At 35.4% G+C, this 16,584-nt stretch overlaps 1 protein-coding gene across 1 annotated transcript; it reads right to left on the minus strand.

Moving 5' to 3' along the window:
• Positions 1-266: 266 nt before the first annotated feature.
• LOC114381005 (small glutamine-rich tetratricopeptide repeat-containing protein-like) lies at positions 267-15,606 on the minus strand. Its single transcript, XM_028340166.1, has 10 exons — positions 15,384-15,606; positions 14,811-15,082; positions 13,488-13,521; positions 6,892-7,025; positions 3,835-3,901; positions 3,403-3,502; positions 2,363-2,526; positions 1,852-1,898; positions 1,726-1,776; positions 267-974 (listed from the first exon to the last, which is right to left on the minus strand). Exons 1-10 carry the CDS (start codon positions 15,460-15,462, stop codon positions 606-608), a joined length of 1,317 nt encoding a protein of 438 aa, XP_028195967.1. The 5' UTR covers positions 15,463-15,606; the 3' UTR covers positions 267-605.
• Between the last annotated feature and the right edge of the window lie 978 nt (positions 15,607-16,584).

Raw genomic sequence — 16,584 nt, forward strand, 5'->3', positions numbered from 1 at the left:
TCTTCTCAACCACTATTCCAATCTAAATAGCAAATGCAAATACCCTCTCCCCTCTCTTATATTAATAAAACAATAATCATAAAAACTCCTTTGTGTGAAAATGCCTATTATGTCAATCATAATATTAAACTCACATGTACAAGTATTGCATATAACTTACCTAATTACAATAGCCTAATACAACTATGACTTTGTATGGATAAACTTTTCAATAAACACTTGCAGAAAAAAAAGGTAAAAGATAAAATAAACTAAACTTCTCTCTCTCATAAATTAAAGTTTAATTCTTTTTACCACCTTATTTTCTTCACAGTACACAACAAAGATTTGCAATAAATAATCATCTAAACTTAGCTACAACAACTATGCCCTTTAGTAAATTACACGTCCCAATCCATAGGCTTGTAACCTGTAAAAGTATGGATATTGCACGAATGACAATTGTATAATGTGCTTCCAAAAAGGATAGTGACTCAAAAGCTCTATATGATGTAAACAGAGAGAATTTTGTTAGTTAATGCTGTAATCTATCAAAAAACTTAAACAGGCAAAAAAAATATTTAACAATTTTGTGAGTCTTTACAGTCTCAGAATGCTGAAATAGCTTAGTTTGGTGCTGTTCTTCCATTTGTTTGATCTTGCGGTTGCCCAGGGGGTGCAGCCCCAGATAACATTTCCATCATTGATTGTAAGGCCCCTGTTATATCCTCTGGCATATCCTCCATGTTTACACTAATATTTCCCCCAATTCTTATTTCAGGCTCACTAGTTCCACTACCATTGCTATCTTCTTGCCTTTCCTGATGAGAATGTGACCCCTGCGGCTGTGCATTTGTAGGGTTTGTGATGTTCATGAACATGCTTGCAATATCACGGGGATTAAATGACATAGAGGAAAATGGAGGTGGCACGCTGTGGCTTCTTGATCCTCCTTGCGCAGATTGGTTTGGGAATTCTTGAGATGATCTTGAATTCTTTGGAGAATGGAAGAGGGAAAAAAACATTTGGTTGAAGACATTATGTTAGAGCAAAGTAGCAAACAGATATCAGAATGCTATAGTTATCTTAGCAGAAATAACTTATCGAGAAGAAAAAAAAAATATATGTCACTGCTTAATGAAGGAGAAAATAAAAAATGCTTGCTGACATTTCAGTGTTAAGTAACAACTACAATAAATTCATAGCTTAAATTAATAGAGAGATAAACTACATGAAAGTAACATCAGTATGACTCCTAGGTCCCGAGAGTTCAAAAGTGAGCTATTTGCGAAGATAACAATAACTACAATATGAAGATAGAGAAATGCTAGCAACATACTTTCTCACACACGTGCTACTATTGATGAAATCACAAATTTTGATGGGTCTTACTTCTTATTTAATGAGTCTCTCTCAATTTTATAGTTTTCAATAAATTTCAACCAATAATATAGTGTGTATTAGAAAATGTGTTGCTAGCACTCCTGTGATGGTATTTATGCATTTCTTCTGGAAAAGGCTATTCTCAATTGTGTTCTATTAATGTCTTTACTCTTCACTAAATATTGTTTTGGAAGAAAAAAAGAAAATGATGAAGGGTATGTACTCCTGAACCGTGCAGTACAGATGATACAAATTAAAACTATATGATAATAATAATAATAATAATAATAATAATAATAATAATAATAATAATAATAATAATAATAATAATAATAATAATAATAATAATAATAATAATAATACCTGGTTTTGATATGCACGGTGTTGCTCTTCTAACAATTTACGCTCGGCCACCTGTGGTTAACAACAGCATGACAATATAGAAAAACTAATAAGACAAGCAGAAGAAAAAGGAAAAACAGAACAAACCCTTATATTTTCTTTGACAGACTCATTATTTGGATCCAACTGCAAGGCTGCAGAGACACAAAACATGTTAAGATAAATAAATTGAGTTGAAGATTAACTGGATTTAACACTTCCAAATTCCAACCAGCTTGGATCCAATACTCATAATGACATTAACAACAGTTCAAAAGTCTGCAGACTGAATCATTTTCCAAATATCATTCTGATAACTAAAGAATGCATTTTCAGTAAAATCAATTCTTTAGACTATAATGTTCATAACATGTTCCTGCAGGTGTAGGAAACCCAAATGGCAAAAAAGAAGCTAACCAATTATGAACTTTGAGAAAAAACCCAAAGTTTTGAGTTAACATTGCATTAGTAAGGTGATAGATCTCCACCATTTACCTTGATAAAGTAACAGTACATAACAGCAATAAAGTCAACATTCTCCAGATGATTTCCACTAAAAACATATAATAAAACAGATTATAAGAACAAATTTAGGGGATGAATATAATCCTTTACCAACCTTTTCTGAACCCTTTATGAATAGCATCTCTGTAATTTCCTTGTGCATAATAAACCAAACCCAGACGACTATATGCCTTGCTGTAGTTTGGATCAATCTCAATGGATCTAAGACAATCTTGGATCGCTTCTGTATATTTGTTAATCTGGGTGTAAGCAGCTGCCCTGATATATGTAAAAAATGAAGGCGCAAAATGCAGATTCATCAGTTAAATGAACTGGCGCCTAAGCTATTCTGAACCAGACAACTGTCTTAAAAATTACATTCCAAAATCTAAACCAAATAAACAAAGATTGGATAGTAGAGATATTGTGCTCCACCATCACTCCCTCTACCCTCATTCATTCTTCATGGGTAAGGATCATTGAACCTAAAGGACATTAGCCAAAACATATTGATTTATTATATCAGTACTAGAATTTCAACGAACCATTAAATTTAAAGCAGATATCCTTAGTTCTTTCGTACACTCCATAATAAAAAGTATATATTTAGAACTTCTACAAGACTTGTTTCTCGTAATTATACAAGGGTGTACAGATCATATCAAACTTTTTACTAAAATGTGTTATCCCACAAAATCCTAGCTAGCATCACCTTTAACAATGTGTTGCCATCCCCGCTCCCCAAAAAGGAGAAGGAAGTCTCTCCATATAAATCATAATATTACCTTATAATCAATATCAATCTTACCCTACATTAATAATTTATAAAAGCATATTAATTATTTATTACATATAAAAAAAATCAGAAGTTGAGACATTTCTTTCATAATACTGCTAAGTTAACATTCCAGATTGGTATATTTACGTAAATAACTTAGTTAAACACTTATTCATAAGCTCTTATCAGATGAAGGCAGATGCCATAAATTTAACTATCAAACTGATGGGAATAAGGCAAAAAGGGTTTATGGGAGTTATAAGCTATTTTCATAAGCTCTCCATAAGTTCTTCTAAACACTTCCTAAAACTGTGACCTCAGTGGTATTCTAAAACCAATATAGTATATATTTGAAACAGTATAAACTGGAGGACTACCTGTTGCAGTAGTAAACAGCACTCTTTTCATGGACTGCAATGGCACAATTATACAACTCAATTGCATCAGAGTATTTCTTAGATTGCATTGCCTTGTTACCTGAGTGAAAATCCAATTTCAAGTACTATATCATCTTCCAAAAGTCTATCACTGTATAGATATTCTTTAACAAACATTGATAGATTCAAACTGAAAAATAATCTAATCACACCAATCTGGAGTGCAATATAAAGACAATTTTTGGCTTATACCAACTGTATAAATGTGTTACATTTTATTTTGATTTAAAATGAATAAAAAGAATTGCATATTTCAATTCTGACAAATGATGTACTACACATCATGTATGTCACAGTTTGAGTGTGTGCAAGAGTTTTCAATTCATCCAAGGAAAAAATCAAGCTTCTTCAAGTCAAAGTCACTTATCATACCTAGTGTTTTTAGTGATTCAGCCAAATTCTTCAAACTAAACTGGTGACAACCAGATCTTTCCAACTCCTACATAGAAGCAGATTTCATCAGAATTAAACAGACAGTTTTACTGAAAATTTGTTTTTTGATAGAACCCATCAGCCCAATGGCATTGATTGATCCACAGTCAACCCCACCACATGGTATAAGACTAGGCTGCTGCTGTGGTTGTAGAATAAAACAGACAAGAAGCAAGATATTAAAATGAATTACATAAAATAACAAGAATAGTAGTAGAAATAATAATGTCCATACGATCAACTAACTTGAGATAGCAACTGACTTGAGTATCTAATGGGAAAACAGTAGAAGTCATCATATGAAATTCATGTACTAAACACAAGAAATGGGATGAAGTTCACTAGTTTCTTGTCACTTTATTGTACATGTAGTAAATAGAATAAAATCTCACTGTATCTTATTAAGATAGATTTTTTGTCTTTTCCCATTTTCCCTTTTTTTTGTCAGCCTTTTCCTACTTTCCCCATTTCCTTTTCTATGTTTTGTTTCCCTGGTTTATCCATTTAGCCTATAAAAGGGGTTAGAACTTGTATTACAAGCACTAAAATGTATTCAATTTTTTTTCTTTCTAGTGTACATTTAGTTTACAGACAATCAATCTACTTCTGAGTCTACATCTTAAAATGGTTTTAACAATCTAATTCCGTGTCTACATCTTCCTTAGCAAAAGTTCCTTCTTGTCCACCACCTTGGTCATCCTCCATTCGACATGTGTATATGCATCATCCTCATGCTCTGCTACCCACCTCAAACAAAGCATTTATGGATGAACCTGGTTCTCCAGCTAACTTACCCCCTTCATCCTTCCTTGCATCTCAAGATCAAATTTTAGATCTTTGCAATGCCATAAGGTGAACATTTGTGCCATTCAACACCTTATTGCTCCCTTTATACAATATGAACAACTTTCTCCTTTCTCCAAATCCTTTGTTGCTTCTTTCAATGTTGTCTCAATTCCCAAAACTATAACCAAGGCCTTGACTCACGATGGATGGCAGCATGCAATGGAAGAGGGATGCACGTTTACCAATAATACATAACTGAACCTAATAAAACAATACACATCAAATAATATGTAACCGCTCATAATATCTGCCAATAACTGCCATAATTTCCCTTAATCCCATCATCATACTATGACACATCCAGACACTTCTTTCCTATAAAGTGTGGTTAGCCAATTAATGTTATCTTATCAAAGTTCTCATTAGGATACAATGTTGTACACCTTGAGGTACTTGACAGGAGCCCTAGGTTGCCAAAATCTTTATAAGACAAAAGGAACAACAAAGTAGAAGGTTCACCACCTGTTGTAGATTCACCTAGTCATCCTAAAGATTAAAAACCACCCTTGTAGTTACCATGTGTCCGTTGAAGGAAATTTAATTTGTTAGAAAAGTAAGAAATAAAATGTAGCAGCAAGATCAAGTGTAAAGTAAAACTTTGATTTATTATGGGTTGCACTATCTACTTGATGAAATCAGCTTCCAGGGTACTCTACCTATGAAGCTCTGCTGGACAATCAAGCTGCAATTAACAGTGCCTCAAACCCAATATTTCACAAAAGAACAAAACATATGGAAGCTGACTGTCATTTTATTAGGGGGAAAAGTTCACCAAGGACTTGTATACACTGAACATGTTAGGACTCAAGAATAAATAGTTGACATCTTCCTTAATAGGAGTAGGGTTGATTATAACAAGTTGAGCATGATTACATCTATGAACCAACTTGAGGGGTGAGAGGGGTTGAGATTTAGGTGTATTACACGTGACTAAATATGCAGACAGTATTTTTGTCCTCTGTATTATATTGCACTACATTGTACTGCTAGCTTAATTATTGAATATATAAACACAAAGACCTGCTTCACCCAAATTGAGTCAAGTTTCCCAAACATCTTTCTATTTTACAGTAATGATCTAACCAGATTGGTAAAGATTCATCTTGTCCAGGGATTCTCTAAACACACTTGCAACTGTTTCTCAAAATTAATTGCTTATTTTTCAAAATCTCTCTCAAGAACCTAGCAAAAATAAGTGATTATTTGTCTAAAATAAGCCAAACCAAACATACACTAATTTTACAAATGAATGAGGATTTTTTTTGGCTTAAATATGTTTTTTGGTCCCTGATAAATTTCTGATTTTTGTTTTTGGTCCCGAATAAAAATTTGTTTTGTTTTTGGTCTCTAAATTTATTTAGATAGCTTTGAAAGGTGAAATAAAGTCATTTAGATAGCACTTTAGGGACTAAAATAAAAAATAAAAAATTTATTAGGGACCAAAAAGTTAAAAAAAAATATTAGGGACTCAACATAATTAAAAAATTTAGTAGGACCTAATACATATTTAAGCCTTTTTTCTCTATGTTCTTCCTTTGAGCTGAACATGTTCTCATATAGGTCCTCATCTTTCCCATCCATCTACCACCTCTAACAAGTCCCACCACCATTTTCCATCCTACAATAAATTTCATAAAGTGGTACATCATCATCATTAGAATCATAATTTAAAAGTAGGGAAAGCCCAGTAACACTGACACTACACCTACTTACTGGAGTTCCACCAGCTTCCTTAATGTTGCTCGGGCTAGCAGGACATGGCAAATTAAGGGTGCATACCGCATAGATTTCCAACTTGCAACATTTTGATGGATTATAAATCAAGCAAGCAAAATGGTTCTAGAACCTTAGGTTAATGCATAGAACTTTCAATTAAAACAATAAATAAAACACATGTTGGGTTCCGGTTTCAAATCAGTAGTGTAGTATTAATTTATTTTTGCATTTTCTTTTTGCTAAGTGGACATAGTTGTGAATATCAGGACAGAAATAAACCATGTATAATAAAATAACAACCGTAGTAAAGGATGGCTATGTTTACAAAAGCCTCGTGTGTATATAAGCATTGAAGCAAATGAAATAGCTATGTTTTAAGTTCCAACATTAGCTGGAAATGCAACATATGTTTATGCAAGACATAATATGTCATACCATACAAGCCTCATTGAATAAACAACTTGCTTTCTCCAGTTGCACTGGGTCATCACTCCCATCAGTATTGCTCCAAAAATAGCAATTTTTCTCCAGAGCAGCAAAGAATTGTCCGCACAGTTCATCTTTAGATACTGCATTCAAATATTGAGAATACAAATGTAACTTTACTTAAAGCATTTTAAGAAACCACATAAAGTTCGTTATTGTTATAATTATGTGTATCTTTTGATAGATTTTGTTTTTAGCTTCCCTAGTCTCCTACTTAGCTTGTGGTAGAAGACAACAGTATGGCTTGTCTTGTCAAGCTGTCTCTATCCCTTTTTGATGTATATATATATGTATTATTTGAATGTAATAAAGCAAGTGAGTGAGTGAACAGTTTTTATTTTTCTCACATATTCAAGCTTCAAGTTGGCATCAGAGCTGGTTCTCCGGCCACCATCGTCGCCGCTGCTGTCCGCCGTCCGCCGCCGCCGTCAAATTCGCCAGCGAGTTCAGGGTTTTGTGCGCCTCGAGGAGCGCGACACAACCCCGCAAACCGCGTGGCCAGATTCGCCGCCACGCGCCGCCACGCGCCGCTCTACAGCAGCGCCTCTTCCCGGCGCGTGAAGCCCACGCGCCGACCTCCGGCCACCGGAATCGCGCCGGACTTGTCTCAAACGGAGCGCCGTCTTCCCTTGTTTTCGTTCCAGCCTCTAGTGCAGTGTTTACATGTCATTTTGTGCTTCCTCCTCTCTACTCCGTTAGGTTTTTTGTTTTTCCTTGACAAAAATGCCGTCTTCTGGTCCTGTTTTTTCATTCTCTGGAACTCCCACCATTACTACTGCCAAACTCAACTGGAAAAACTATATGTCTTGGTCTGCTTCCGTGGAGTTATGGTTTCTCGGCCAAGGATATCATGATCACTTGGAAAAGGGAGTTGATGCTGTTCCGAATGACAAGAGAGCTGAATGGGAAAAGCTAGATTTTCAGTTGTGTGCAGTGCTATGACAATCTGTTGAACCGGATGTTTTGGAGATCCTTAGATCATTCAAAACATGTTGCTCCTTTTGGAAGAAAGCACAAGAGATATTTGCCAACGACATTCAAAGTTTGTTTGATGCAACCCAGAAAGTTGCTGCTCTCAAACAAACCAGCCATGATATGATTGCGCATGTAGGGAAAGCTAGAGCAGCAGTGGAAGAACTGAAGAGATTTCTTGCAGCAAAATCGTTGGAGGAAGTGAATAGGAAGCTGGACAAGTTCTACATGGTCCTTATCTTGAGAAGTCTACATGCAGATTTTGATCATGTGCGTGATCAAATTCTTGCAGGTGACCAAGTCCCGTCAATGGACTCCCTCATTACTAGACTTCTTCGCGTGCCTCAAGCCTTGAAAGAAGAAAATTTAGCTGAAAGTGTGGAAACATCAGCTATGGCTGCATCTCGTGGAAGAGGGGGAGGTCGCAACAATAGAGGAGGTCGTGGTGGAAGGAGTGGACGTCCTCAATGCACATATTGTAAGAGGATGGGTCACACTCAAGAGAATTGTTATTCCCTGCATGGCTTCCCTGACAAAGTAGCTCAGGTAACTCAGACCGAAAAATCAGAGCCTAAGTTCTCTGATACAGAGTATCAGGAGTATCTAAAGCTGAAATCCGAGAAATCCAGCAACCAGGCTTCATCTTCCTCTGTACCATGTTATTCAACAGCATGTATTTCTCAATCTATTGACGGTCTCAGTCCTTGGATACTTGATTCAGGTGTCTCTGATCATATTTCTGGTAATAAGTCCTCTTTTACATCCATTTCTTTTCCAAAAATTCCTCATCTTGTCACTGTAGCTAATGGTTCCAAAGTTGCAGCTCAAGGAAGTGGTCAAGTATCTTTATCTTCCTCATTGAAGTTGGACTCTGTTTTGTTTATTCCACAATGTCCCTATAATTTAATTTCATTGAGTCAGTTAACTCGTTCATTAAATTGCTCAGTAACCTTTACCGCTAATTCTTTTGTTATCCAGGAACATGGCACGGGTCGACTGATTGGAGAAGGACATGAATCACGAGGACTTTACTACATGAAGTCCAACTTGTCTGTCTCCTGTTCAGCAACTTCAAATCCCAAACTTTTGCATGATCGTCTAGGTCACCCAAGTCTACCAAAACTAAAATTGATGATCCCTAGTCTAAAGAATCTTCGAGTCTTAGAATGTGAATCTTGTCAACTAGGAAAACATGTTAGGTCATCATTTCCACAAACTGTTCAAAGATGTAATTCAGCTTTCTCTACCATTCATTCTGATATTTGGGGACCAAGCCGTGTTACATCTTTTGGTTTTCGATATTTTGTAACTTTTATTGATGAATTCTCTAGATGTACTTGGGTTTATTTAATGAAAGACAGATCTGAACTTTTGCCTATCTTCATGTCCTTTCTCAATGAAATTGAAAACCAATTTGGAAAAACAATTAAGATTTTCAGAAGTGATAATGCCAAAGAGTATTTCTCTCATGATTTCTCTTCTTTATTATCTTCAAAAGGCATTCTGCATCAATCTACATGTCCTCATACACCACAGCAAAATGGTATAGCAGAAAGGAAAAATCGTCATCTCCTTGACACCGCACGATCACTAATGTTCGCCTCTCATGTTCCTTCACACCATTGGGGGGATGCGGTGTTCACTGCTTGTTTCTTAATCAACAGAATGCCTTCTTCTTCTCTTAAGAATCAAATTCCTCACTCAATCATTTTTCCTCATGATCACTTATTCCATGTTCCACCCAAAGTGTTTGGTTGTACTTGTTTTGTCCATAATCTCTCCCCTGGTTTAGATAAACTTTCTGCCCGAGCAATCAAGTGTGTCTTTTTAGGTTATTCTCGTCTTCAAAAGGGTTACAAATGCTACTCTCCATCTACCAGGCGATACTATATGTCTGCAGATGTAACCTTCTTTGAAGACACACCTTTCTTTCCATCATCTACGGACTATTCTTCTTCCATCCAAAATGTTCTTCCGATTCCCTCTCCATGTCCTCTAGGTACCTTAAACCAAGATGTTAGTGAAGTTCCATCTTCTCCACCACATCCACCTGAAGTTGCTCCTCCACCTCTTCTTACATATCAACGCAGGACACAGCCAGTTGGTTCTACAGTATCTGAAGCTTCTCCTCTTGATTCTCATCCTTCTTCAATCAATCCTCAAGCCATGGATCCTGCTACTTCTCATCCCTCTGATTCAGACTGGCCCATTGCCATCCGCAAAGGTACTAGATCCTCTCGTAATCTTCATCCTATCTATAACTTTCTAAGCTATCATCGTTTGTCTCCTTCATATTCTTCTTTTGTTTTCTCTCTATCTTCGCATTCTGTCCCTTCTAATATTCATGAGGCACTGAGTCATCCTGGATGGCGACAGGCTATGATTGATGAAATGCAGGCTCTTGAACATAGTGGTACTTGGGAACTTGTTTCCCTTCCTCCTGGCAAGAAGGCTGTGGGTTGCAGATGGGTTTATACAGTTAAAGTTGGGCCTAATGGTGAGATTGATCGACTTAAGGCTCGCTTAGTGGCTAAAGGTTATACTCAGGTATATGGCCTTGATTATTGTGACACTTTCTCTCCAGTCGCTAAGATCACTACTGTCCGTCTGTTCCTTGCTATGGCTGCCATGCGTCATTGGCCTCTCCATCAGCTTGATATTAAAAATGCATTTCTTCATGGTGACCTTGAGGAAGAGATCTACATGGAGCAACCTCCTGGGTGTGTTGCTCAGGGGGAGTATGGTCTTGTGTGTAAGCTGCGTCGATCCCTCTATGGGTTGAAGCAATCCCCTCGGGCTTGGTTTGGTAAATTCAGTCATATTGTTCAACTCTTTGGGTTGAAACGAAGTGAAGCCGATCATTCTGTTTTTTATTGTCATTCATCCCCTGGGAAATGTGTTTATTTGATAGTATATGTTGATGATATAGTGATTACAGGGAATGATGCTACTAAGATTGTCCAGCTAAAGGAGCACTTATTCAGTCATTTCCAGACCAAAGACCTAGGGTATTTGAAGTACTTTCTTGGTATTGAGGTGGCTCAATCAGGAGATGGTGTTGTGATCTCACAGAGAAAGTATGCTCTTGACATTTTGGAGGAGACAAGCATGCAGAATTGTAGACTTGTTGATAGCCCTATGGATCCTAATCTGAAGCTCATGGCAGATCAAGGTGAAATCTATCATGACCCCGAAAGATATAGGAGACTTGTGGGAAAACTAATTTATCTCACTATTACAAGACCTGATATTTCCTTTGCTGTTGGAGTAGTTAGCCAATTTATGCAAAATCCCCGTGCTGATCATTGGAATGCTGTTACACGTATTCTTAGATATATAAAGAGAGCTCCGGGACAAGGACTGTTTTATGAAGACAAAGGTAACACACAAATATCTGGATATTGTGATGCAGATTGGGCTGGCTGTCCCATGGATAGGAGATCCACATCAGGATACTGCGTCTCTATTGGAGGAAATGTTATCTGTTGGAAAAGTAAGAAGCAAGCTGTTGTTGCTCGATCTAGTGCAGAGGCTGAATACAGATCTATGGCTATGGTTACATGTGAACTTATGTGGGTTAAACAAATTCTTGAAGAGTTGAAATTCTGCAAAGTGGTGCAAATGAAGTTATATTGTGATAATCAGGCTGCTCTTCACATTGCTTCAAACCCAGTCTTCCATGAGAGGACCAAGCACATAGAGATTGACTGTCACTTTATTCGAGAGAAGCTACTGTCCAAAGAGATTGCCACTGAGTTCATTAATTCTAATGATCAGCCAGCTGATATTTTGACTAAGTCTTTAAGGGGGCCTAAGATTCAGTTTATATGTTCCAAGCTTGGTGCATATGATTTATATGCTCCAGCTTGAGGGGGAGTGTTATAATTATGTGTATCTTTTGATAGATTTTGTTTTTAGCTTCCCTAGTCTCCTACTTAGCTTGTGGTAGAAGACAACAGTATGGCTTGTCTTGTCAAGCTGTCTCTATCCCTTTTTGATGTATATATATATGTATTATTTGAATGTAATAAAGCAAGTGAGTGAGTGAACAGTTTTTATGTTTCTCACATATTCAAGCTTCAAGTGTTATTGAGAAAACTAAAGCCAAGATTCAATTTGAACTGAACTTAAAGAGGACATAAACTACGAAACCTAAAAATTAAAAGGGATGAGGAGGCGGGGGGCGGAGGGGATCACTTCAAGCACAATATTCAGAAATCACTCTCTTGGTTGTTGTTAGCACTTTCTTTTGGTTGCTGTTATCTATTTTCAGAGGATTTACCATCTTCTCTTGGTCTTAATAAATTTCTCATTTTATCCCAAAAAGAAAAGGTTTTGTAATATGGACCTTAATGATACATGTTAGAATAAAAAATAGCATTTATTACTCACATTAATGGAGAACTATATGCTTTTTGGTTTTTCATTTAATATTTCCTATTTTTATTTCTTACCCTATGATCAAGGAACACATTAACAAAAACCTAAAAAAAATGAAATCACTGTTTTTGGCTATGACTAACTTTTCATGAAATCCATATATTGTAGAAAGAATAGAAGAGAAAAAGGGATTTGTATATTATGAAGAATAGATTTTTACAAAGCCAACTATAGTCTCTAACAGCAGTACTTATACTGCAGAGATTTAGTTGCAACAGAATGACAGCTGTCAACTAACTAATGACAACTGTCAACTGACTACAGTTACTAGTAACTAAACGAACTAACTCTAAATAATTAGAGCTATATCCGAGTTATACACTCACAAATATTACAGGACAGAGTTTTTTGCAGAATGAAACCATAAAAAACCCTAAACACATCTAGAATCTAAATAATTAACAACTATTTTTTTGTAAAATAATTAACAAAAACAACACCTCGTTGCTGTTAAATATCTGATGTGGGTTATTATTGGCCCAAGTGATATTAAATTCATTTCTTGAAGGGGAAGGTCCAGAGCAGTAGCTTGCTGCTGGTGCTGGGGCCCTCAAGCATTGCTCATGTATTGCACCAGAACATGGGCTGAGTGCACCCTTTTTGGTTTAATTACTCATTTGGTCTCGATAGTTACAAAACTTTCCCTTTTAAAAAACCACCTTTTTTAAGAAAAACCTAGAATGATAAAGCTATTGTTGTTGTATTTAACAAGAAAATTTTAATCCCTGCCCTTTTACCCATTCACAATCAGATAAATCATAAACATGTTAAACACGTTAATAAATTGTATTCCAAAAATATATTACAAAACAGTAACTTTTACTTCCATGCATATCACTATCCAAAGGAAGTATCGTGTTACTCCTCATCATGTAAAAGAAAACAATTTTTTTTTAGTTATTTATATATGTATTAATGCTTGTTGAAGGGATCCACACCCTAAAGCATTCTAAAGGCAAGACAAATAAAAGAATTTAAATGTTACAATCATAAAACCATAAACTTGTCCAGAACGAGATGTCCTGTCATTGACAACCTCAAGATAATAAATAATATAAAATATTCTCTAAATAAATGTTTAAGTATATAATAACTAGAATTTCAAATAAAATAAAGGGGACATATTATCCTACCAAAAGCATGAGGGCCCTGCGTTGAATCTTCATCCTGGTCAAGTTACATATTATGAAATAAATCAGAACTGAGTCAAAATTTCAGTAAGACAATTTTAAATTAATGTGATTCTGTGATGAGCTGCTAGAACAGTGAAAGTAGAGAGATGCATCATGAAGTACTTCATCATCAATGTGACACACAATTGTTTATTGTCTATTATTAGCAAAACCAGTCAACTCCATAAGCATGCTATAAAGGTTACAATTAATCATATAAATTGGTCCTCCAACAGCTTAACCACAAATTAACTATATCTATTACAGTCATGAGCCATCCATCCCAAAAGCTTAAGCTGTTAGGTAAGGCACAAGAATGGTTTTTTTTACATGACGCTCCTACAAGCAAGAGATTCTTGAGCTTGAAATGTGCACTGTGTGCAGGCCCATTCTATCTTATGCTAAAATTTATCTTTTTCATCAGAAGTATGGGTATAACAAGGATTGTACTCGCGAGTCATGACCATAGGTCATAAAGGTTCTAATAACATGTCATGAACCAACTATCCCAAAAGCTTAAGCTATTACGTGAAGGCGTGTGAATGATTTTATATCTCATTATATTTCATTTAGTAAATTAGGATTAATAATCTAAGATAAATATAAATAAGAGAGTAAACCTCCTAGTTAGTACTTGGAACTAATGAAATTAAAAACAAAATGTCCCTGGAAATATACTTCGTTACTCATGTTAGTCCAAGCATTAAGTGAGGAATAGTAGCTTTAACAGATTGGCTTATGTGGCATGTTAAATCCCTACATCACACACAGGGCACACATTGATGTCCCACTCGACAGAGTCAAGTCAAACGTAAGGGCCTATGGGTGTGCATACACTTCCTCTCCTCACCAGCAATCTCGCTTGGTCTCATCACCACTACCACATGTTCGACCCAATTGGAGAAAAACAGCAAACACTCAGAAGAACTCTGACCCAACACACAAAATCAAATGGTCATAAGCCAACCAAATATAACCCATTGTGGTTGTATTTGGGTTTTACTGGGTTTTTTTTTTTCAATTGTTCCCAAATTCTCCATCATCTCCTACCCAACATCTTCTCACTGTTGAAATGGAGACCAGGAATATGATCTAATTATTTGATTTTCAAAGTTTACTTTACCAGCTGCATGTTTATATAATGAAATATATGCCATTTTTATTGCTTTCACCCGTATTTCAAGGTCAATAAGAACAACCAAAAGAGTTAAAAATTTAACATTTGACACGAATAAACCGGCCTTATGCAAGGGCCATAAGAAGGTAAGTGTGAAGTGAATTAACCGTAGATTTCGACGCCTCAGAATGATTCTTCCCACGAGCAGGATTCTCACCCGAGAATGAACTGGAAGCATCCACGGAATCCGGCTGAGGACCAACGTCTGACTTGCTAGGTTCACATTGCTTTTTAGCTTCAAGAGACTTGAATATGTCAATCAATGAATCAGATTTCACATCATCACCAGCCACAGGAGATTGATTAAGCTTAAAAGCCTCTGCCAAACACTCCCTAGCAACCTCAATCCCCTCAGCATCAACCCCAGGACCCGGTTCAACTATTCCACATGAACCAAATTAGAGAACATCCATTGATTACAAATAAAAAAAATTAAAAACCAAGCAACAAAATTGACAATCCAAATGAAAACCAAACAACAATTTTCTCTACCCTGTCACATATCAGCAGATTAAAACGACAATTGGCAACTGGAACCTAATCAATCACGAAAAAACAAATCGACCCAGTTCATAAAATCACTCCCAAAGCATAAACACGCGGCAAAGATGAAATTTTGCAGTGGAAATTCAATTGGGTAGTGCTGCATAGAGAGGAATGAATGAGAAGAAGAAGAATACCGGAGTTGAGGAAGTGGAGGAAAGCACGAACTATGCGACGAGAGAGAGGTGAATCGGTGGCGATGTAATTGTGAGCCATGCGGTATCTGAGAAACAATGGATTGAAAAGCGAAGCTAGATGAAAATGGACATGGTTTGGTTCAGTGGGAAGGAGAAACTGTCTTCTGGAAAGTTCGTAGAAGAAGCAGCGAATCTAGCCTTAACTTAAAAAAGTTTGCCAATGCTTATGTTCTTTTGACGGATTTGTTATTTACCTTTGGTCCTTTTTGACTTTCATTTTTTGTTTTTTACAGATTTTTTATTTACTCTTTGAAGAAATTTAAATTATTGAGTAGTTTTAAAGTTTTTGTACTTAAATTTCTTTTTTTATTTCTAAATAATAAAATTTCTTAGATTAATTATTTTATAATTTTATATTAAATTTTACTTTTTTTCTATCTAATTAATTTCTTTAAAAAGTTTGAAATTCTTTTTTTGAAAGTAGTTATGCATATAACATATATGAATATTTATCATTTTTTATTGTATTAGACGGGAGTAAAATATAAAAAAAAGGGATCGAATTGTGTTTTGTAAAAATCTTAGGCACGAGACTAAGTAATATTAAAAAAACAGGATGAAGCTTCATCCTATGAACTGTCCAAAAACTGAAATGAAAATATGTTTGATAAAACAAAGTGTTAAAAACACAAAATGTCTGTAGAAAGAAGAGGGATAAAAAAAAGATTTTTCTATAGTACGCAAACTTATACAGTAACATTAATTATAACTTAGTCTAGTTAATTAATTATATTTTCTTCAAAGACATAATTATTTTTCTTTCCTATTTATTTTGTAAACTCATCTCTTTATAATCTCTCTTTCCACTAAAAATGTATAACTAATTATTTTTTGTTATGAGTAATGTTTTATGGATCTCATTATCTTTATTTGTGTTTATTTTTAATAACTTTTCAATTACCTTTTGTATTTAAGTTATTTCTCTTGCAATGAATATATATAATTATTATTTTCTTTAAACTTTTTTATTCTGTAATTTTTCTCACAAGTCATATTATGAATCAATCATCAAACAAATCATATGACATAAAATGTATATATATATAAATTTGCGTTAATTGAATCACGAAACATTTTAAGCCAAAATTATTTATTTTAATAGTGGAAAAGATATTAAATATGTGTGAATCAACATAAATAA

Source organism: Glycine soja, chromosome 13, assembly GCF_004193775.1.
Source record: "Glycine soja cultivar W05 chromosome 13, ASM419377v2, whole genome shotgun sequence".
Taxonomy (NCBI): domain Eukaryota; kingdom Viridiplantae; phylum Streptophyta; class Magnoliopsida; order Fabales; family Fabaceae; genus Glycine; species Glycine soja.

Coding starts and splice junctions, on each gene's coding strand:
- LOC114381005 (XM_028340166.1), bottom strand. CDS start 15,462: ATGGCTCACAATTACATCGCCACCGATTCACCTCTCTCTCGTCGCATA. Junction 7,026..13,487: donor GCAGGGCCCTCATGCTTTTG/GTAGGATAATAT, acceptor ATTTGAATGCAG/TATCTAAAGATGAACTGTGC. Junction 1,899..2,362: donor TCATAAAGGGTTCAGAAAAG/GTTGGTAAAGGA, acceptor GTGTCTCTGCAG/CCTTGCAGTTGGATCCAAAT.